Source organism: Coffea arabica, chromosome 5c, assembly GCF_036785885.1.
Source record: "Coffea arabica cultivar ET-39 chromosome 5c, Coffea Arabica ET-39 HiFi, whole genome shotgun sequence".
In the NCBI taxonomy this organism is placed as follows: Eukaryota; Viridiplantae; Streptophyta; class Magnoliopsida; order Gentianales; family Rubiaceae; genus Coffea; species Coffea arabica.
Genome location: NC_092319.1, coordinates 48,072,698 through 48,095,147, shown reverse-complemented (window position 1 = coordinate 48,095,147; position 22,450 = coordinate 48,072,698). Strand labels below are relative to the sequence as shown.

The 22,450-nt window shown below is 35.3% G+C and overlaps 2 protein-coding genes and 1 long non-coding RNA gene across 11 annotated transcripts; 1 reads left to right on the top strand and 2 right to left on the bottom strand.

The window, feature by feature from the left end:
• Nucleotides 1-746: 746 nt before the first annotated feature.
• LOC113690979 (uncharacterized) lies at nucleotides 747-4,320 on the bottom strand. The gene is made up of 7 exons (XM_027209143.2): nucleotides 3,956-4,320; nucleotides 3,709-3,775; nucleotides 3,106-3,152; nucleotides 2,882-2,969; nucleotides 2,330-2,463; nucleotides 1,823-1,921; nucleotides 747-1,124 (listed from the first exon to the last, which is right to left on the bottom strand). Exons 1-7 carry the CDS (start codon nucleotides 4,175-4,177, stop codon nucleotides 1,050-1,052), a joined length of 732 nt encoding a protein of 243 aa, XP_027064944.1. The 5' UTR covers nucleotides 4,178-4,320; the 3' UTR covers nucleotides 747-1,049.
• A 689-nt stretch (nucleotides 4,321-5,009) lies between these two features.
• LOC113690530 (cytochrome b561 and DOMON domain-containing protein At4g12980) lies at nucleotides 5,010-6,744 on the bottom strand. Its single transcript, XM_027208473.2, has 3 exons — nucleotides 6,029-6,744; nucleotides 5,590-5,844; nucleotides 5,010-5,490 (listed from the first exon to the last, which is right to left on the bottom strand). The coding sequence occupies exons 1-3, from the start codon at nucleotides 6,665-6,667 to the stop codon at nucleotides 5,155-5,157; spliced, it is 1,230 nt and encodes a 409-aa protein (XP_027064274.1). The 5' UTR covers nucleotides 6,668-6,744; the 3' UTR covers nucleotides 5,010-5,154.
• A 6,824-nt stretch (nucleotides 6,745-13,568) lies between these two features.
• On the top strand, nucleotides 13,569-22,298 carry LOC113690529 (uncharacterized). Of its 9 annotated transcripts, none has more exons than XR_011815344.1 (8): nucleotides 13,588-14,172; nucleotides 14,265-14,311; nucleotides 14,416-14,453; nucleotides 15,163-15,190; nucleotides 18,979-19,092; nucleotides 19,953-20,009; nucleotides 21,655-21,750; nucleotides 21,848-22,298. It is a non-coding gene; the product is annotated as an uncharacterized lncRNA (long non-coding RNA). The 9 variants fall into 9 exon arrangements; XR_011815343.1 differs by having other exon boundaries at nucleotides 13,592-14,172; nucleotides 18,979-19,042; XR_011815341.1 differs by having other exon boundaries at nucleotides 13,570-14,172; nucleotides 18,979-20,009.
• The last annotated feature ends 152 nt before the right edge of the window (nucleotides 22,299-22,450 follow it).

Genomic DNA, 22,450 nt, shown 5'->3' with positions numbered 1-22,450 from the left:
ATTCGAGTAGCTTGATAAGTCGAGTTCGAATATCCAATAGTAAGGTTTGAAGGCTTGTTAAACCTTATCGAGTTTTTTAATTTTAATTCTTTAATATATTATTATTATTATTATTAAATTACCCTTCTACCCAAAAGAATGGTTGAATTTACGAAATGTTTTAGATCATATGAAATTTTTTGAAGATTAATAATGTCTTTTCGCTCAAACATTGTCAAGAAAAATAAAATCCGCAAATCTTTCTGACTCGAATTTAATAAGATTTGCATTGACTCGAGCCATACAAGTTAAGCTCGAGTATCTTTCCTGCATGTCAAGTCAATCTTGAGTATGGTAATACTTGAACTCGACTCGATTCGATTACATCTGCGACGATGTCATTTATGGGTCTCAATATACTCAGCAAGCCATAGTACGTTTATCAGGAGCTTGATCGTTCAGCTTTGCTGAAGATGTGCATAATGATCCTGGAATAATAAGCTTTGATGGGATGGCTCTGACTCTGATCGGCTTTGGCTGATATAGCTATAAGCTGATCTTTAACTTAAAGTTGCTCTCCTATTTATCCGAGTCTCACTTCTAAGCATAGACGTCACATTATTCTTAGTATCCTTCCACTTAATTTAACGACTTTATTCTCATGATTGTAATCTCTTTGTTAACAATGGACTGGTAGCTACTCAAAGCTTATTTGCAGGCATAGAAGTAATTTTCAATATGCTTTACCACAAAAGCAAGAGAAGTGATTGAAGAATTGTCCCATGCGGCGTGCATTTACGCTTCAAAATGTTCAAGAAATTTTGTCCAGGTTCAATAGCAATTTCTATACCTGAAAGTAAACGCCAGACGTCGCATAACTGCAGTAGTTAAGCACCAACACAAACAGTCGTGTGACCACACCAGTACCGAGTACCAACACATCCATAAGCATCTGGTCTTCGCAGGATAATTCAATTGAACTGACTGATTGCTGGTCAATGGATCTATCAGAAAGCTAACAAATATAGCATGACAAAAGTGATGCAGCAAAGATACTATTAGTTGTAAATCTATTGTCTCTTTGGATATTCTCTTGGTCCAAATATTGTTGATCCAATTCTCACGTTGGTGCTGCCCATCTTGATCTGCATGTATGGGAAAGCACAGTCAGATTTCACAAACACCTATCCAAGCTCTAGCCTCAAACGATCTAGATTCATTGTTTAAGATGGATAGTGAGAAAACTAGCATAATCCTTTTAGGTGAAGGAGAATAATCATCATTTCCAACAGATAAATGCAAATCTTCAGATTGAGAATTTCAGCATACAATCAAGATTCTAATCTCAGAAAAACATTGTGGTTATGATTGTATATCTAATGTACGATGTGTGTGTGCATACACACATTAATATAATCGCAATTATCAGCAAAATTGAGCTCACGGTTATCTATCATAACAGCTTCAGAAACACGATTAGTCATCTAAGATTTCAATTGAAGCAAATTTCAAACTTCGCACACAGACCATAAATAGAAGCAACAAAGAAATTAAAAAAGTCCAGCCTAAAGCAAAGAAAGAGACTTCTTTAGCCTAACTACAAGTTCAAATTCTAAGATCATAGGAATGGCGAAAAACTGTTGGTGAAAGATTTGCAAGACAGTCCCAGTTTTCAAACAAACTAACCCCAAAGTTACGTAATACTGGGGAATCAGTTGTAGCATGTATTCATCCAGATGTAAGCCTTCATAAATTGAACAGGAGGTAAATAGAAATTATACAGAACTCAATCAACAATAAAAATTCAACTCTTAAAATCTAGGCATCAAGAAACCAGGCTTACTGCTTGTTCAAAGTCATTAGACATGCCCATTGACAACTCGCACTGGAACTCAGCCATCCCAAGCACCTTGCAGACCTCAGTTCTACACTTGAATAGAGTCTGTAATAAAGCCATACCAATAAAGTGGATGCGTATGTGGTTAGCAAGTGAAAAATGATCTGCCAGAATTCAGCTTCTGTTCAAAATTTTACATTTACAAACTGGCACTTCAAATTACACCGAATTGACACAGATATATTTAGCATACAGTTTCACATACAAAGAAGCCATAAAAAATTAAGTTCATATCTCATTGCTCAAACAAAAGAATATTCAAAAGAAAATAGAAAAGAAATAACTTTTGCTGTTAAGCAAAAGACACACAAAGAGGCAACAATAACATGAATGCTAACCCTGTGACCCACTGCTTCTTGCGTGGATTATATAGCTATATCATACCTCTGCAAAAGCGCAAAGAAGTGAAGCCATTACAGTCTTCAATCACGCCTAAGAAGGTTAGGAACTTACCTTGAAGTTTTCTGGAGTTGAGGAGTAATCTGGCATGCCTATGGTCATTAAACCAGAGAACTCAAGATTTGGACAACCCAGCTTGACATGCTTTGCAAGCTCTATGCTATCTGATGGCTCTACACCAGATTTTGCTGCATGTAATCACCAATTTAACTGTTGACTAATGAACCTTAATGAAATCAAGATAAGGCAATACTAATGCAGCTCTAGTCACTACAGAGTAAGAATCATGACAATAAGAACAAAGTTTTTTTCCCCATTTATAATGATCCAAAGTGATAAAACATGCTTCCACAGTACAACTACAGCTGACTTGACTGATTAACATAATTTACTAAAATAACTCAAAAATATCCCAATGTTGCTGTGCAGCTCTTGGTATCATACTGCCAACGAAGAAGAATAACTAAAAAATGTTCTTTTAAAGATAACAAGACTCAGGATAGTTCTGAAGTATATTAGCTCTGGTGCTGCATTAGTTATCAATTGTCAAGCTCAAACAATCCGACTAGATAGACTTTGCAGTAGAATCAAAATGTGAACACTTACATGCTTCTCCACTCGTATTCACTTGGACAAACACCTTCAAAGGTGGACGCCCAAGCCTTGAAACTTCACGATCTAGATAATTTGCAACCTATATGTGAATTGGAGAAAGGGATATTTACAACCATCCTTGTGAGTTATAGCCTAGAACATCTGTCATAAGCATCTGGATTTCATTTGAGCTCTAATCTTGCAATTCCAAAATTCACTTCAAATTAAATACTTGCCTTTGTGTTGTCTACACCCTCAACTGTTGCTAGATTAGGAATGGCAGCTGCATGCGGTAGAGATCAGCCTTAACATGTATCACAATCTCACTTACATTCCAATTTGGCAACCACACACCAAAACAAAATGAGTATCATGCCCAGTTTGATGGCTTTTGAACAAAGGGAACTAAGGTGTTTTGCTAGAGACTTGGGATGAAATCCATAGGCTCCGAATACAGCTTAATTTTCTAAGTACCGTGTGATGCCTTAAAAAATACGGGCTACACGCCTAGAGTTTTAGATTTTTGGAGTTCAGAATATCATCTTTAATAAGTAAAACATATTGATTACAAGGATTTTTGTCTCCAAAACAGATATAATTTTCAATCACAATGTCTCTGGCAACAAGGAAAAGGTAGAATTCAGCTGAGCTGTTAGCAATAACGAACCGTAAAATGAACATTCCGTTACTAGTACAACCTAATAAATGACAAATTAGAAGGAAATGTGCCAACTTCTCAGTTGAAGAAAAGGTTTAATCTTCAATAGTTCAAATGTTCAAGAACACAAGATATATGAGTTTAGTAAAACCACATGGTTCAAACATCAATTACAGCATACCAAGAAGTGACTTCACTTTATTGCTCTGCAGATGCCCAATGAAATGCCACCTAATGTCATCAGGAAGCTGCAATTCTTACACCCAAAAAAAAACTTTTATTTATGGTCCAATTAACAAACCTTTACTCATCAAGAACCCAATGATCTAATCTAATAATGGTTGAATTTATTTAATGATCCACCAATCATTAATAAGAAACTCTTCAGACGAAACAAATCCCAGATAGGGAGAGAGGGAAAAAGGCACCTGCGGAGCTTTATCAATGATTTCTTGAACATAATTCTCGCCAAAGCACCTATGACCTGCGTCATAGATTTCCTGAATAAGAGAGACTGGCTTTGTTTTGCCTACAGCTACTACCCTGACATCTTCAGCATGGCGACCGGATTGCTCGGCAGCTTGCCGTACACGGTGGAGAACTGACCTGAGGGCCGTGGCAGGCACGCCCTCTACAACTGTAGCAGCCATGACCAAAGTCTGTCCCAGCTTCTTTTTCTGTCTATCATACTATCAATAACTTCTCTTTTTCTGAGCAGATTAATTTCTGAATCTCATTTTCTGGTGAAATTGAGGCCTCATGATAACATGAGGCTGAAGCTCCTCTACCAAATACCAATGGAATAGCAAAATGAAAAGTTAATTTTTTTTCGGACTACTAAATTTTTTTATGGTCCTTTTTTTCTGTAACAAAATTGTAAACTTTTGTACCAAAAGTTAAGTTCAATTTAATATTTTAATTTGTGGGTTCACCAATGAAATGCATGTCAAGTTACCATTGCAAATAACTGAATATTACTGTAGGCAAGTTACCAATTTTGTGGGTTCACCAATGAAAAGTATGTCAATTTACCATTGCAAATAACTGAATATTACCGTAGGCAAGGTAGGTAAAATGCTCATAAGCTAGCAACTTTCGTGGTGTCTCTAGATTTTTTTGTCTCCATTATGAAACTCGTAGAACAAAAAGAAAGAAATGGCATGCCTTACCAAGATTACCATTGTTGTAAGGTTAATTGGTGATTCATAAACGACAATCAAATTATGGGAGGCTCTGCTTTTATTGCGTGGTTTATGTCTGGACTTAAAAGACCATTCTTTGCTTGGACAAATCTGCTCATATCAGAGTATGTAGACCAAGTAATGCGATTATTATAAAAACACGATTCACTTAGGAAATGACAAGTATACAAAGAACCAACAATTAAAAAAAAAAAAAAAAAAAATCTAGTACATAAGTCCCAAAACCCAACCTGAAACTAGTCATAGCTTCTCTACTTTAAGGTGTGAAATGCAGAAACAATTTCTTGAATTTTAGCACTCTGGCCTCCCAGCCTTTTCATAGTTATGGCTGCATTTTGGTCTTTGGTTCCACCTGAATTTTTTTTCACAACTTGGTTGATGAGTTCATGTATCTTGAAGTCTTGAACTTGGTACGGTGCTAGGGCCTAGGAATGGGATGCTGTGCTTGCACCTGAATCGTTTTTGTTACCTCTGTGCAAGTCTTTTTGGTCCTGATCTTGAGTTTTGTGAATGCCTGGCGATTCTCGTTTCCAAAACTTAATCCAAGTGTAAATTTCAAGTACTACAGCAATCGATCCTAACAGGCAAAGCAATCCAATATAAGCCCATTTCCAGGTATGATCTACGTTTAAGATGGAAATCCCATGAAATATGTTAACTGAGATAATGGCCAGTAATGAATAGCCCAGAAAATGATGATACATGTTCCAGTACACACGATAATCATCGTTACGCTTTGGTTTTAGTCGCAATGCGAACATCTGCAGATAAATATAACGTTATGCTCTTTGCTGCCATTGCAGAGACAGAGAAAATCAACGGGGAGGGGATATATGAAGTGCTGCATTGGATAAACTTACTTGTAGTGTCGTAAATGTAAAGATAACTATTCCTAAAACTCGATGAGTATGATAACCATAGTATTTGGAAGCGTTTCCGAGCCATAATCCAATGATCCAGCCAGATGTGCCGAGTAGATATCCAAGAATTTGGCATGAAACATGAAGACGAAACCATTGGGACCATTCCACGGGAAATTTTCTGAAATACCTCGCAATAATTGCACCCACTGGAAGAAATGTTCCCCAACCCACAATGTTCAATATCCCATGAACCTGCAAGAATTCAGTGACAATGATAAGAGTTCCATAATAACTTTTCAGCGCTGTCTTTGGTACTTTATAATAAATGGAATTGTGTAGCTCAAATCAAGCTGCATTTCAATAGGTTAGGTGATTATCAAAAAGAAAAGCTATCCGAGATTACAAGTAATTCCATTTTGTGTTGGTATTAACTTACTTTTCTCAACTTCTGCAGTTTATGAGCTCCGTCACCTCGAACACTCCCTGAAATCAAATTTATTGTCTCTTTGGAACTAAGATGCCAGATATTCTTGGGATGCATGAAGGGCTGTTTTCCATCTGCAAAATTGCCAACTTGCCAGACGACATTTGTACTTGAATCATTGTATTCTCGAGGAAGAACTATTGTAGCTTGGATCACGGCGAAGTCAGCTTCCGGGAAAGAAAAGCTAAAATCCCCAACTTCCAAATCGATCTTGGATGGTAGGAGTTTGCAACCTAACTTGGTAGAATCAGTAATGCTGTATGTATCATGCGATGAGGTTCCATTGCTTAATTTGATACCTATAAGGGCTTGGGTGCCTACCATCCCTGCATGTTTCCCAGGGTTCAAACCCCAGGCCAGCCACCCCATGCCACCGTGTAACTTTGCCCCGAATAGAATCTCAAGTCTCCTTGCACCATTGTTGTAATTCCAAGCAAATTCAGCTCCCAAACTTTGCTTCCTGCAACTTGTTATGTTTATTTTCTTGGCAGCTTCTTCTCGAAACTCCTCACTACAGTCCTGGACATCTGCAAATACAGGGAGCAACAGAGATAACACGAAGGCTACCCTGAAACGATTATCAGGGGACATATTCTTTTCCTTATTTGCTGGAGTGATGCTGCTTTACTATATCATGGTAAGTGCGTGGGATTTAGCAGCTAGTGACAAGAGCCAGAGAGAGACTTGTATCAGGAGAAGATGTTATTCGATTACTACCAATTACCACTACTGGATTTAAGAGCACGCTATATAAAATATTATTCTTTTCTTTGTGCTCTTCTTTTGGGAGCTGTGTTATGTTGTGGTACGTGGTGGACACATCCTTTTCTTGTTTACTAGTGTTGGGGCAAAGAATAAATCACCATTTTTTTTTCACTTACTGATTAGGAAAAAAAGGGTGTCTTAGCTCTCTAAATTAATGAATCTCCGAGGATAATATCACTCCGAGAGGGAGATTAACATTTAATTCGATGTTAAGTTGGGATGCAAAAGGTGTGGCCGTTTTTCACGTTGTTTCTTCTGCATGACATAAAGCACGAAGAATTCCATCGAATGTCTTTTTAGCTTTGATAAGGAGGACTAGAACAATAGCTGAGAGACCTTTGATTTTTGGCTTTAAGCTACCAGCAATTGGGATTTTTTTTTTTTTTTGGATACTGCTTCCATAAAGCGATTGATTGGCATCACACCAGGGTCCCAATACATCATGCAGCTATTCTTATTGTAATCCCTGCATAACGCACCGATGTTTTAAATTGGAAGTACACAACCAATCAACTGATCTTCTGTCAAAATTTTCAAAATTACTTACTGTTCCTGACTCTTCCTTCTGATTTTTCTACAAATCCAGTGGAATGCAAATTGTTTCTTATCTTTTAAGATTGGATTTGGAGGTGAAATTGTCAAGACTCCTCGCCCTCGACTTGAAGTGAAAGCTCAAATTAGGCACACTTCCAGTCAAGGAAAACAAGAGGACATGGTTTCAAGTTTACAAACCATTCTTGACTCTTCATTTTGAATTTTCCTTTTACGTTTAAAATGCAATTCGTATCAGTGGTTTGAATTTGGAAAGGACGGTCCGATTGGAATGATTGAAAGAGAGGAACGGCGTAACTTAAACTAAGCAGGCAATCGACTCGGTTTTGTTCGTTTTTGCAAAATTGTGTGTTGATTGAGAGAAACCCAAAAAAAAAAAAAAAATTAGAGAAAAAAATCATTTTTCTCAATTTTCTTTTTTTTGTTGTACTTTTTCATGTAATTTAGCTATTTGGTAGTGAATAATTTTGTAATGCCATTTTTGGTTTCTAATTATTGGTTCAGCCGGTCAAACTTCTTAACTCTTAGTGTCAGCCTATTATCCAATCCTAATTTTAAAATACAGGTCGAAACACCTCACCTAAACAATGTTTGAAAATCGGACTGTATCAGCCGATTCGATTGGTTGAATCGCAAATCGGTCATGTCTTCGGTCCAATTCAATTAAAGAATGTTGTACGTTTGGGAAATCAGTCATCTTCACAATTAACGATGGCATGTGATCTAGGAAGCCAAGTGGCCGGGGGATGACCAGTGATGGGGTGTCCTGCAAGGGAAAGGCATGTGGAATACAAGATTTTCTTGCACGGTTGTTGCTTAATTCTTCGGCTCCTTGAGAGTTTCATTATACTTCCATGAAGAATTTGCGCGATGTACTCCGGGATCAATTAACTATGACGACTACACGATAAGATTTTGGCTTGCTGGTTAATTAAACAATTGACCGATGAGAATACTAACATTTACGCTGCATGCATGTATACTTGCTGAAATAACAACGGTATATTTCTTTATTGTTCATTCTGGCAAGAAAAACTGAACATATCTATCCTACCCAAAACAAAACACTAAAAAAAGAAAAAAAAAAAAGAGGAGGAGAAAGATATAGAGAATGTGCATATATGTGTTATATATTTCTGGCTTGCATGCTAGAGCTACCATTAATTCCACCATCAGATCTCTGGAAAATTACTTCGTTTCAACTACTTTAAGATAGCGCTAAATAATTTGCTCATAATTAAGATTAAGATATCACAAAAATAACTAAAGCTTAAGCATCAAAATCCACAATCCCCTTGTGATAACATATAATTTTTCTTGGTTTAAAGGATCCTTTCATTCAGGTTAGTGTTCTTCAACGAAACTTGTGTGTTTTGAATCTACAATTTTGCATTCTACAAATGGATGATATTGGAATAGATCAACAAAGTGACACAAGATCAACATGAAATATGTATCATGCAATACACATATTAGTCGGTCGTAAATACCCAGCACTGTGTGCTGGTGCCAACAATTGAGGAAAACAATTATTGTCATAAGAATTATTGAGGAAAACAATTATAATCAAACAAAAGAAAATATGCCAGATGCTAACTTTTTATTGTCATAGTACGTAACTCCATCAAAACAAATATTTATTGAAGGAACCAAGAAAATTTCTTTGTTGCATAATCCTGCCTATCTCTTTGGCTAGCAAAAAAGTTAGCTGAGTATCAATAATTGCTCATGATACATGGGGGGCTTTCATACAGATTATTAGAATTAATTACACGCTTAGGCATAAAGTAATCCTTGAGGATTTCTTGACGTATAGAGTAGGAAGACACTATTGACGACTTGTACGTATTTCATCAGTATCTGAGAGAACCACCATACTAGATGCGGCCTTTTATTGTTATGTCTAACAAATGACAAACCGTATAGCAACAATTAATGGTGCTGTAATATTACCAAATAAATGGAGGTAGAGAGAGAGAGAGAGAGAGAGCTGTGTATTAAGCATAATCGCAGATGCCGTATATACAATATCCACCCGGCATGCACTTTTTTGTTGCAAAATCCACAGTGCCTCTTATCAAACGAAAGATTAACGCATCGCCCGTTGCAGCAAGCTTCAAACGGCAAACACTTGTTTTTGCATGCTCCACAATTGTAAGCATCGTACACCAAATCCACGCATTTGTTGTTGCAGCATGTAGAATTTCTCCCTTCTTCACCCGGGATGTTGCCACAAATGTCATTATGTTTCTTGCAATGATCAGCTGCTCTGGGATTCTTTGGCTTCGGTTTTTGAGCTAGGAAACGGCTTAACCTTTTGGACGGCATCAATATCTTCCCCCGTTCGGAATCCGAGTTCTTGTCGTTCTTCATTACTGATTCTTCGGCAGTGTTTTTCATGGTGACTAGAGTTATGGCTAGTGCCATGGCTAGGGCGACCGTGAAAATGAGCCCGATCGCCTTCATGGTCCGTGCAGGCCGTGAGGTAGAAGGGAGGGCAGGGAAGGAGTGTGGAGGTCTTCGCGGTTGTTAATTCCTCGTTTGGGAGAGGAATTCTTGAGTGAACTTGTTGGGAAGACTGAGCGTTCATGGGGGTGATATGTAGAGGGGTGCAGTTGACGCGGAAAATGTGGTAAAAGTAGCAAGGGATTTGCTGCAAAGAGTATGGTCGAATTCTAGGAATATTTCTATTTTCTATCTCTCAAGATATGCCGCCAGTGATTTTGGGGCTGCCACAATTTTTTTATTTGGCAGCTCTTTTGTTACGTCAAGACCCTTTTGCCTCCAATTAAAATATCTGTTCTCTTTTTTATTACAAAAAGTATTCTTAATTATTTTAAAATAAAAATTTAAAAAGAAAAGAAAAGATAAATGCTAAAAGGGGCACTAGAAAAAGATTAGTTTTGAACACGAAAAGGAATTTAATTAGAGGCAAGCTTTTTGGATAACAAGACGAGAAGCAAGCTCAATCGCTGGAGATTCACACTAGTCAGTTTTGTTTATTCTTAAAAGGGGTAGAACTGAAATTTTATCTGCATGTTAGCACTGGGGCAACATGCAATGATGCAGTGAACATTTATCAGAAATAGAGAGGAGGCAAGAAGAAAACTGGTAAATGCCTGCTGGACGAAGCAAAGGGAAATTATGAAATGGAAAAACTTCAAAAGCATTTCATGAGGCGGAAAACATCGTGCTGATCAATAGAGTGCATTTGCAGACCAAAACTTTAGCTGGAAGTTGGCTTTGGGTTTTCCGCAAGATTCAGAGGGTTCAGATTACAATTCAGATTCAAGAATCATATGGCCGAAGAAGTCAACCAACAATCAGAATATCTCTGAGACAGGAACTGCTTGCACGTATATATATTGAGCAACGAGGAATTATGCATCATATTCCTGTCTCATCCACCTAAAATTTTGCGACCATCCATTTGCAACTGGTCATATTGCTCTCATTCTGCTCAAGTTACCAATATTGGATCTCTACTGTTTTCTCTTTGCTTTGTCTATGGTTTGAATCTTCTAACTCAACTGGTGTCAAAAAGTTTATTTTCTTTTGGGATTTGGAAGAGGAGAATTGGTAATGAATATTCATTAATTGTCACGACCACTAAATTCGGGCAGAAAATTTTCGAACCAGGATCCCATTGTGTACCATAAGTCAATGAAATCCCATCTTCGTATTTTATCTTTTTCTGCATTTTTTCATTTTGTATTTGACCACCACCAGGTGATTTGGTCTTTTGACTTTTGCGTAAAACACTGTAACATCACGGGCTATTTAGCTTCCTTTCATCTGACTCTAGCAGAGTTTAACGTGTATTGACCATAACCATGATGCTAATTTAAGTTAATAACGTCAAATTCTTTATATATATATATATATATGTATGTATGTATGTATATATATTCCAAGGGCACCGATGAAGTGCAAGTTGGGTTGACCACAGATAAAGAAATTTAAGTCAAAAGTTTTCTTTTTTTCCTTTAACATGAAAAAATGAATGTCAACTAAAGAACTATTTTCCAGTTTAGTAGTCCTAATTTAGTAGTCCCACCACGTCGATTTTGGGAGGGGCTTGGGTTGAGTAGTTAAATCACTGGATTGCTTTCAAAAGTTGCTGATTTTGGAGGTTAATCTGAGATCAGGATTAATTATTTCAACAAAAGTCATATACTGGAGTTGAAAAAAACTAAAGAACCATCTCATCCTTATACGTCGGGGTGGCAGCCATTTTAACCCATCTAGATTAGTGTGCATGTAACTTAGCAGGTTGAATCTTTCTGGTTCAGCGTCAATTACCGCCGTCAGTGTAAAACTAACTGTAATAGTCTACTGGAAATCTAGAAATGCCGGTTACTCGGAACTCTAGTCTTTAGCAGGTGTACAATTTCATGTTTTGCCTCTTTATCTTTATCCAATAATCATAGAGGAGGGTAATTCAAGTTTTAATAAGATTCAGAAGCAAAAATAAAAAATAAAAACAAAAAAAAACCGTAAGTTTTAGATAGTCAGTTTTAATATTGATTACATATCAGAAATTATGGGAGAAAATTAAGATACACTTTTTTAATTCCTTCTTTTTTCAACCATGTTGCAACAAGATCGGAATTTTTTTAGCAAAATTTTTTGGGGAAAATGATCAAAAGAGTCTACCACATTTAAAAAAAAAAAAACTTTTTAAGTCCCTTACATATAATAATAAATACTTAAAATTGGTTTCGAAATCTATTTCTGCCCAAATTTCTAGTCAAAAAATGCAAACTTGAGTCACGTATTCATACTTTTAGTAAGAAGAAGAATAATTTGTGTGGGTTTTTTTTTTATATTTTAAGGTGTGTATTTTAAAAATGTTGAGGAGTTTTTAAAAGTTCTTATAGTTAAAATTGTTAAATAATTAGTAGAAAATATTATTCTTGTTTTTATTTTGCGGTTGAAAGTATTGGACATGTATCTTTTGGCTATAAATTTGGTAGGAAATATGTTCTAGGATCAAATTGATATTTGTTATATGTGAAGAACCATTTTCCAAGGTTTTATATGTAAGGAACAAAAAGAGAATTTTATTGAAATATGAGGGACTATTTTGATAATTTTTGCTATCTTTTTGAATGATTTTTTCGACCCATCAGCCATTCTCGAATGATGTCAATGTCAATAACCTTATTATAGGAAAAAATGACTGTCAGTAAACATTTAATTTTAAGTAGCTACTCACTCAATAAGATGGTATCAAGCGGGATTCGGTGCTTCTTTCTCTAGTTGAGGTTCTATGACTTCTATCTAATTTTGCCTAGCTGCGTAAAATGGTATAATTTCAATATAAACTAACATATGTTCGGTACAATTATGAGTTTTACATCAATTTAATTATAACTCACATTTAGACCAAAATTATACCAATATACAATATTAAAATTCTATTAGTTTACACAATTGGACTCTGGACAGAACTGGTCACGTGGTCGATGGAATCCAGTCGATTCGAGCACGAGTGAAATGTTTTATATGGCTCAGAGCTTAATTAAAATTCGACTCTAATTTTTTGTTTTTGGCTCAAATGCAATTTTAGTTTAGAGTTGGATATTACGGATACAATTAAATCGATATGCAGATTAAAGATGTAATATTGGTGTGAAGTTTTATTAAACTTGACCAGTTTAAGCTACTGTTCAATGTAGATAGGTTTATTCAATGCACACACGATAATATGTGTGAACAAATCTAAAATATATGAAACTCAATTAAGCTGAGCAGCTTGTGATTTGAGTATAGATGAATTAGTGGTCCCGAGTGAAAATCATGCAGAAGTTTATTTTGATTGCTTGAATTTGTACCTATTATGCTCTACTCCAAGTATCATTGCGTCCGTTTTAACTGCGAATGACGGAATTGGTAGCCATTGATTTCGTCAATAAAGCAAGAAATTTATAGTGTTTTTGGAAAAAAATATATTATGGGGACATGATGTATACGAGGCATGGAAGTGGAAGTGATTGAAAAATATGTTACGAAAATTTGTAATCTAAACAAAATCATACACTCAAATCATGTGTGAAATCTAACTTATTGCGGTCATTAACATATATATAAAAGAGGGAATGCCATGCCTCAAAGTGATGTTTGTGTTGCTGATGTGGCAAAATGTGGTTGGCTAAAGAGTGTTCGTCCAACTTGGTAGCTTACCTTTCTTATATTCCCATTTGGTTTTCTTTTCCATTCATTCTTTCTTTCTAACTACACTAGACTAGAAGACTAAAGAAGATTACAAGCCGAAGAAAGAGGAGAAGAAACGGGAGTCCGGCTGGCCCGCGTTGCAGCAGGTGTGCGTGTGATTCGTCAGGTTGAATGACAAGGGTTGGTGCTGGGCTCAATGATGGCCAGTGAAATTATAATTTTACCCTTATTGCTCCTCAAATTTTACAAACTCTATTCAAAAGAATCTTTCTTTTGAATGCCCTGTGAGTGTAAAATAGACTCCACCGTCCCTGTACACGCCTGACAAAGAACAACTTTCCACCGTCCCTGTATCTCTCCCTCATCTTCTTCTTCATTGGCCTTTCTTCCTCTTGATCATCCGCATCTTCCTTCCCCGCCATTTTTTTCTTTTTTTTTTTTTTTTGTAAATATTGATTGAACAAACAAGATTGCTTCCACCTATTATTCTATGGATCTTAATCTTGTTGGGAACTTTCACATTAATGTATGCTTGAACTACTCTACACTTTGCGCGGATGAAACCAATAAAAACCAAATGAAGTTCAAAGGAGTTAGCTGAGGTGAAAATTTCCTCTTTTTTTTCCATGTTGTGCCCAATTTCCATATTTTTCTTTCTTAGCTATACATAAAATTTATTTTTTTGTCCTGATAGCTGCCACTGAGATGAAAAGGGGAAACAATTGCTAGGACAGCCTTTAGGTAGATTTTGCTTTTCTTTATATGTTTATTTTTTTTAAGATCAGTTTTTATTCTTCTGATTTTATCTGGTAGTTATCGAATATTTTCTTTCTTTTTTTTTTCAGGTTTTTTGGTTGTACAAGTGCTTGCTTCATGGTAACTGGTAAGTATACGAAAGAATTAATGCGTTCTATTTTTTTCCCTTCCTTTCCGTTTCTTTCTTGACTACTCACTCCGTTGTTTAGAGTATTTTTTTGGAATGTCATTCTCATATCTTGCCCAATGGAATTTTTCTTTGATGTCTAATGCTTTGTGTGGTTAGAAATTTAGGATCTGATACATAATTGTTTATCTCCATTGTGCGCAAAGTTCCATGTGTTTTAGTGATTACTAAGGTTCCAAGAATTGGATATTTTTCTCTCTTTTTTTCTGCTTTTGGAGTTAGTTGTTTAAGTATTTGCCTCGTTTGCATTGCTAATTTGCTATTGTCCTCTAAAAAAAAAAAAATTCACAGTAGCCAAGAGGTGTCCTCTCAAATTCTGGTTTTGGGTTTTGCTTTAGAGTGTAGTGTGTCGCCTATCATCTAATGCTGGATCTGTTGCATGCATGGTCTTAGTTTTTTTGCTTAATGATGTGCCTGCTGAATCTGTAGTTTCCAAAGCCGTGTCATGTAAGTTGTAAGCTTGTTTAAATTGATTTAATAGTTCTATTCTTCTCACAGGTCATTGGAATTATAAGCATTAAGAATAACTTCAGCATGAGGCAATTGGCACATGCATGGATGATTTCGTATTTCAGTTTTGTCTTTGTGTTCTCATACTAATGGTGCTGTTATATTCATCATCATTGGCTATTTTGTTTTTTGTCTGCAGGTTCTGCTCTTCGTCGGTGAATATCTAGGTACTTTTTCTGCAGCTCCTGTAGTTATATATATAATTTTTTACCCTTTTTTTTTTGTGTTTTTGTACTAATGATACAGCTTATTTGATACACATAGTTTCGCTGAAAATGCTATAAGTACTAAAATATCTATCTCATTCCACAGAACTACACAACATCTGCTTGGTGGTTAACTTTCTCAGCCACCTGATCTATGCATGACTTTTAAAGGGAAAGCATTAGTATTAGCTCACTTTGCAATAGTATTTGAGCTCTGTAGTCTTGATTGTTCTCCTCTAATAGACTCCAAAAAATCACCAAAAGCTGAATTTACTCAAGGTCATTGTTTCATCCTTTTTTTTAGGGTCTTTTCATCTTTCCATCTATAGAGTCCTTTAAGTTCTTTAAAAGTAACAATGATCAAAGTTAAAATGAACTACAAATGATGAAGAAACTTGAATATTTAAGCACCCAGAGGCACCACCTGCTTCTTTATATCTGACTTTTTCCTCTTCTTCTGACGCTTCTTTGACACAGAGATCTTAACCTTCTCTTCAACTGAAGATTATATGTTTTAATTTCTTGTTTAGTTATTTAGTTTTGCTGCTGCTAATAGTCTTATTTTCCATTTATGTCATATTTTGATTTTTGTTTAGTAGATTGAGGAAAAATGCAAGAAAAATCCACAAGAAGAGATAGATTTAACTTTTTAGGCTCAGTTCTTTTTTTCTCCCCAATTATCTTTGCAGCTCACCTGAAATTCAGCTTTCAAGTTATATTCTATTCATTGGTTTTCACAAAGTAGCTATAGGTATTATTTCGTAGTTTTGCCTTTTATCTTTACTATTGCCTTCTTAACACGGATGGTTATGCATCCAAGTTATACATGGTATTGGGAGATCCTGTTTGAATTGTGCTTGGAATAGATGTCTTTGTCATTACTTTTCCATTGCAGTAGTTGTGACTTTGTATTTAGAGTATGCATAGAGTGGTGTAGTTGCATTTACAAGTGTGGTTAACACTTATTGCTAAAATGCCTTATGGGTGTCTGAGTTTTGCAGCGGAACCAAAAGTTTTTATGTTGTAATTTGCTTCAGTCCAATATTGAGTTTTTGGTTGAACTTACCATGTCTGGTGTATCAAATTCCAAAAAGTCCTTGCTCTTAAATTACATTTGTGCAGTGCAAGAAATTCTGTTACACAATGAGGAAAAAGTGATTGCCAAAAGTGTGTATATTTGGCCATACTCTTAACTGTGATTATTTTTTTGGGCCATCTCACCTTTTGTTCAATTTGTTGTATGGGTTCCAGATTTATACTTTTTCCTCCATTTATTTGTCTCAAACATTCTGTGAAGAAGGCATTCAATGGAAAATCATATTGTTTCTTAATGTTTATGTGCCATCATCCAGTACAAGAAGGAAAGATTTTTATGTATGGAGGGATTATACTTGGTTCAGAGCCCATGATTGCAATTTTTTTTCTTTTTTCTTTTTGGGTTTTTTTGAGTATCCAAAACTGATCTGGTGTTTTTAATAGGTATTTTGTGTTAAGCTGATTGCTGGTAGTGATAGGAGGGAAGCTGCTTATATTATTCTCACTAGCTTTAAGGCTACTTAAGTTTGTTCTATGTGTCAACAGGTATCTTGGGAGGAAAACATCTAGTCACACTATTATGAGTGACCAACTAGTATTTATAGGAGTACAAACCTAACAGACTATTTACAAGAATACCCTTACTAATTTATTATCTATAAGAATACTAATATTCTCCTAACACTCCCCCTCAAGTTGGAGCATATATATCATAAGCACCCAACTTGTTACAAATATATTTCACCCTAGAGCCCCCTAAACTCTTAGTAAATACATCAGCCAATTGATCTACAGACGGTACATGAGATGTCTTGATGACCCCGTCAAGCAATTTCTCTCGAATGAAATGACAATCAACTTCAATATGTTTTGTCCTTTCATGAAACACTGGATTAGACGCAATATGAACAGCCGCCTGATTATCACACACTAAATTCATAGGCTGTTTATGTTCAAACCCAAGTTCCAGTAACATGCTCTTCACCCAAACCAACTCACACACAGTGTGAGCCATAGCGCGGTATTCAGATTCTGCACTTGATCTGGATACAACTGTTTGCTTCTTACTCTTCCACGACACTAAATTACCACCAACAAACACACAATATCCTGTAGTCGATCTTCGATCTGAGGCAGAACCAGCCCAATCTGCATCACTATATCCTTCAATATCATTGTGTCCATGATTTTGATACAGCAACCCTTTTCCAGGAGCATTTTTAAGATACCTGAGAATCCGTATAACAGCATCCCAATGACTAGTACGAGGGGTATCAAGAAATTGACTCACAACACTCACTGCAAACGAAATGTCAGGTCTCGTTACAGTGAGATAATTTAATTTACCCACAAGTCTTCGATATTGCTTACTCTTTGTCTTCAAATCCTGAATGACAACAGAATCAGGAGAAAAAGTAACTGTACACTGTAGAAATTTAGTGAGCTTACTAACAGACATTAGATTAAATGGCAAATTGGGTACGTAAAGAACAGAAGATAGCGGAAGTGATGGATTAATTTCTACAGTGCCTAGTCCTTTAACTTTAGTAGTAGATCCATCAGCTAAAGTAACATGAGGAAAGGGAGTTGACTCTTGAAAATTAGAAAAAATTTTAGAGGTACCTGACATATGATCAGTAGCCCCGGAATCAATAATCCATGGGTCATTACCTTTTTGTGCTAAAGAAGCAGAGGGAAGAGATGCGTGATTTGTAGCTTGGTACTGTAGGAATTTAACATAATCTTCCTCAGATATAGTAACAGTTTTCTGGGACCCATGTGTTGAAGAACTTGATTCAACTTGGTCAGTGATAACCGTATTAACAAACCTTTCAACCATAGCGAATAGCACGTCAAACGAAAGAACGGGTCAAAACTTGAGACAAACGCGTGAACAGTAACGGCATGAACAGTAACTACGTGAACAGTATCGACGTGAACAGTGCCGTGAACAGTATACGTGAACAGTGCCGCTATGAACAGTGCGGCGTGAACAGTGATTTGCTAGATGTTTTACCCTAACCCTAGGACTTTTGCTCTGATACCATGTCAACAGGTATCTTGGGAGGAAAACATCTAGTCACACTATTATGAGTGACCAACTAGTATTTATAGGAGTACAAACCTAACAGACTATTTACAAGAATACCCTTACTAATTTATTATCTATAAGAATACTAATATTCTCCTAACACTATGTTTAGCCTTTTTCTACTTAATTAGGTATGTTTAGTCATTTGATGTATTGTTGTTTACTTAATGTTTTTTTTACCATGAGATCCTTGTAATTTTGTAGTCTCTGAATTTTTTAGTAAGAAATTTTCATTTATTGCAGATTATTTAATATTTGATTTGAAATTCATTTGTTAGCTTGCTTATATGCAGTTTCAATGTATTGATGTATTTACCTTTTGGTTCATAGTTTGCTTTAGTATTGTAATTATTGGTCCTGTGGAAAAGAATGATTCATTTACAGTGGCTCATGTGCAATTTCTTTATTATCAATGCAAAAAAAAAAAAAATCACCACTTAATAGCTACCAGTGCGGCATTCATTGAAGATAATGCACGCATGGTGGTAAACAGACTGATTTTGTATTCTTCAGGGTTTTTCCCCCTGAATAAGAGAAATTTTTCCCTTCCCTAGATTCTTAAATGTATATGCTGATAGGATTTAGATTATCTCCTAATTGCGTTCTTTTGTTTATTTGATAGATAGTTTCCCTCAACAATTGAAGGTTACGAAGCTGGAATAGAAACTCCCAGGGGGTTGATACATGTACATTTGCTTGTGAAAGTTAAAAATGACATATTGAATAGTTGTGGCTTGTAATTTTCTTTGCCTTTCTACTCTTGAATGATGAGTTGGACTGGGGCAATTTCTTTTCTGGCCTGTTCTTCCTTTTTTTTTCCCGGCTCTCTTAGCTCTTCAAAGAGCCTATTACTTTGGTTATTATCATAGCATGGTTAGGTTACACAATTTGTTTCGCCAATTTAATGGGTAGATTTTACAAACTTACTTTTCGTCTTTGCATTTTAATCTTGATAACACCTCATTAATGTTTCAAAAACTAGAAGATCAATTTTTTAGCAAATGCTTTTACATTTTGAGCATTATCATTTAATTACATGGCTTTGTTCTAGAAGTGTTTGTGAGCAAGTTGGGTAAAGCAGAGTTGACGATTGAACTATGTGGTTCATTGCCTACAATAGCAGTCTATTCTGCCCGTAGTAATTGTAAGACCAAACAGCCAAGTTTGATCTAATAATTGTTTGTTTATACTTTTATGGGTTTTTTTAATATTATTGACAATATCTTACTTGAGCTTTTATTTCGTATGTGAATTTGCCAAATGAGATTTTTAAAGCCCTTTTTCTATGGTTACTCATTATTGGTGAAGTTATTTTTTCTGTGTATGTAATATATAGTTCTTGGTATCTCAATGTTATAGTATTCAAATGTGAAAACAGTTTGAAAAAATGGAAGGAATATCTACTGAAAGGAGAAAAAATTTTAACTTTTCAGGTTGTGAATTTTTTTTGATTTATTTCCCTGTCATTTTTCCAATTTTACACTAGATTGGACCTTCAAGTTTCTGCTTCCTTTTCACTTCTGAAGTTTTTAATTTCTTGCTTGCTTCTTTAGTTTTGCTGCTCCTCATAATCTTAGATTGCTGCCTATTTGATAGATTGAGGAAAATCACAAGGAAATACTAAAGGGAGGAGAAAAAGATTTAGCTTTTCAGGTTATCGTCTTTTCTTTTTATTTTGTGGTCATCTTTCTAGATTACCTTAACTTTGAATTTCAAATTTCTGATTTTTGTGCTATTTAGTGGTTTTCACGAAGTGTCTGGTGGGTGTTGAAATTGTTAATTTTACCAATTCTTTTTTTTTTTTTAAACTATTGCCTTCTCAAGATGAATTGTTATGCATCTGAATCATATATGAAGTTGGGAGGTTCAGTTTGATGTACTCTTGAGGTGGATATCTTTTCTCATAATTGTTATGCATTATACTCGTGTTCTATCATTTGCCATGCTGAATTTATCAATCATTCTAATATAGTCTTTGATAGCCATATATTGAGGGTTTTTTTTAAAATAATGTAGGTTATTCTTCTAGAAGCTGTGGATGTTGAAGAAAAGGCAAACAATTATCTAAAGGAAGAAATAGTTGAAAGAGATCAATCAATATTGCTTCATTTTTTCTAGACATATATATGTTTTCTCACCTTGTAGTTTTTGCTGATTCTCTAGGCTTTTAGATCAAATATTTTGCTAAATGAATGATGTAAAAGAGGACTAACAGTTTGATTGGATGCTTAAAATGTATTTTCGATTGAGCATAGAGTAGTTATTACTATTATAATTATTACTGCAATTCAAAGGGTAATTTGTTAGCCATGTTTTCCCTTAAAAATGCTACTGCAATTCAAAGGCTAATTATTACTGCATAATATTATGTGTCTGATTGGATTCCTTAAAAATGTATTGATAACAAGGATTTCACAAATTTCATTCCTTGACTTTCTCCAAAATTGTATCAACCTAATAATTGTCAGTGCTTCGTAAATTTCTCATGTGAGTCTTTTCCTGTTTCTCTTGAAGCTCATCATGGCATTTGCTTATGTAGTTGTGTTTTGACTTGTAGCTTTACTATTCGATATTGGCTGCATAGTTTATAATGAAAATTCAGACTACTTGGCAGTTTTATGGTCTACCTTGTATTAATTTGTTTGGAATGGAAAAGTATAATATTATTTCTTTTCTTTTTACTAATAAAGAAAATAAAAAGATACCGACTTGTTTGAATTTGAGGAATTCTAGCTGGTTTTGAGGCTGTAAATATTGGCCAATGTGCAGTATAAAAGAAAATTATTTCATATCTTATCTTTGTTTTTGAGTTGCTTACAAGGTTATAGCTTGCTCTAGACAGTTCTTTTTTTTTTTTTTTTCCAATGTTGTCTCCCCTTCTACTTCATTCTTTGTTCTGTTGCTATATTCTTTTCTCCCTTCCTCCTCTGAATGCCGATCATATTTTCTCTCCTTCCTCTCCCTTTCATGAAAAGTTTCTTCTATATTTTATTTTAGTGGGTTGTTCTAATTTTTTGTTGTCCTTGGGCTAAGAGCATCAAAGTTAAGTTGAAAATTTTTAGAAACTTCCTTTTGTCCTGCTTTATTGAGAAATCTTCTTGATTCTTTTGCTCTCCTATACGAAAACTTGCCAAGTTAGATTTTGGAGCAGATGTTTGCACTTAAATTTAGTTAGGTTTTAGTTGTACATAACGTCGAAACTGAGAGTAAATTTTGCTTGGAAACCATTGACGAGTTTTTTGCATGTGGCAAACCTCTTATTTTCATTTACCAATTTAGCTTGCATCTTTTGAAACAGCATGAGACTACTCCAAATGATAGTTGTGACTTGTGAGATTGACTTGCATGATGTGAAGGATATATTAGCAGTCATCTATGCCCTTGCTATTGCACGGTATATGTAGATCCATTTGATTGGTCTTTTTCTTGCATGCAGTTTTAGTTAAAAATTTAGGTATCAGAACTCATCGGATCATAATCTTCTTATTCAGATATGAGAGTTAAAGCAAAGGAGCTGGGACTGTTAGCTGAGTCATATTTGGAGGGAATGCAATCAATATACAAATTGATTGGCCAAGTGCAGCATTTATGGTCCATTAGGTTTACAAGTTCTTGATGACATCCCTGCAGAGATGCCAGATTTGTTGGAAGCGTATGTGTTAGCAGTTGCTTATTCTCATTTTGTTTCTATTTAAGAGATTATGACCTCTTCCAATGTACCCAAAAAAGAAAAAGAAAAAGAAAAAAAAATGAGGTTTCTTTATGATGTATATCCTTGATACTTTTTGGAGGATTTTATTGTTCTTTTGATTGGCTTTATCCCATAATGCTGTAAAACCTCTTTAGCATCAAAGCTGTGCAAAAATTGTGAGGTCGCCTTCCTCAAAAACTCAAAAGACAAGATATGTTGAGAAAGAGTTTTTAATTATGTTAATTGATGCATATATGTGACTGTTGATGCTTTTTTAGAATGAGATTTCATTCGTAAATTTTGAGGACAGCACAATATAATTTGTATGTTGGGTCAATGGCCAGTTGTGTATGTTCTAATCATGTTTTTCTTGCCTTTTTTTAAAAGGTATTGTATAATAATT

Bases quoted from the DNA above. Each gene is read 5' to 3' on its own strand.
- LOC113690979 (XM_027209143.2), bottom strand. From the start codon at position 4,177: ATGGCTGCTACAGTTGTAGAGGGCGTGCCTGCCACGGCCCTCAGGTCA. The intron at 2,464-2,881 runs GTAAGTGTTCAC...GATTACATGCAG, and splicing joins GAATACGAGTGGAGAAGCAT to CAAAATCTGGTGTAGAGCCA. The intron at 1,125-1,822 runs GTAAGCCTGGTT...CCATACATGCAG, and splicing joins CTAATGACTTTGAACAAGCA to ATCAAGATGGGCAGCACCAA.
- LOC113690530 (XM_027208473.2), bottom strand. From the start codon at position 6,667: ATGTCCCCTGATAATCGTTTCAGGGTAGCCTTCGTGTTATCTCTGTTG. The intron at 5,845-6,028 runs GTAAGTTAATAC...GAATTCTTGCAG, and splicing joins AACTGCAGAAGTTGAGAAAA to GTTCATGGGATATTGAACAT. The intron at 5,491-5,589 runs GTAAGTTTATCC...ATTTATCTGCAG, and splicing joins TTACATTTACGACACTACAA to ATGTTCGCATTGCGACTAAA.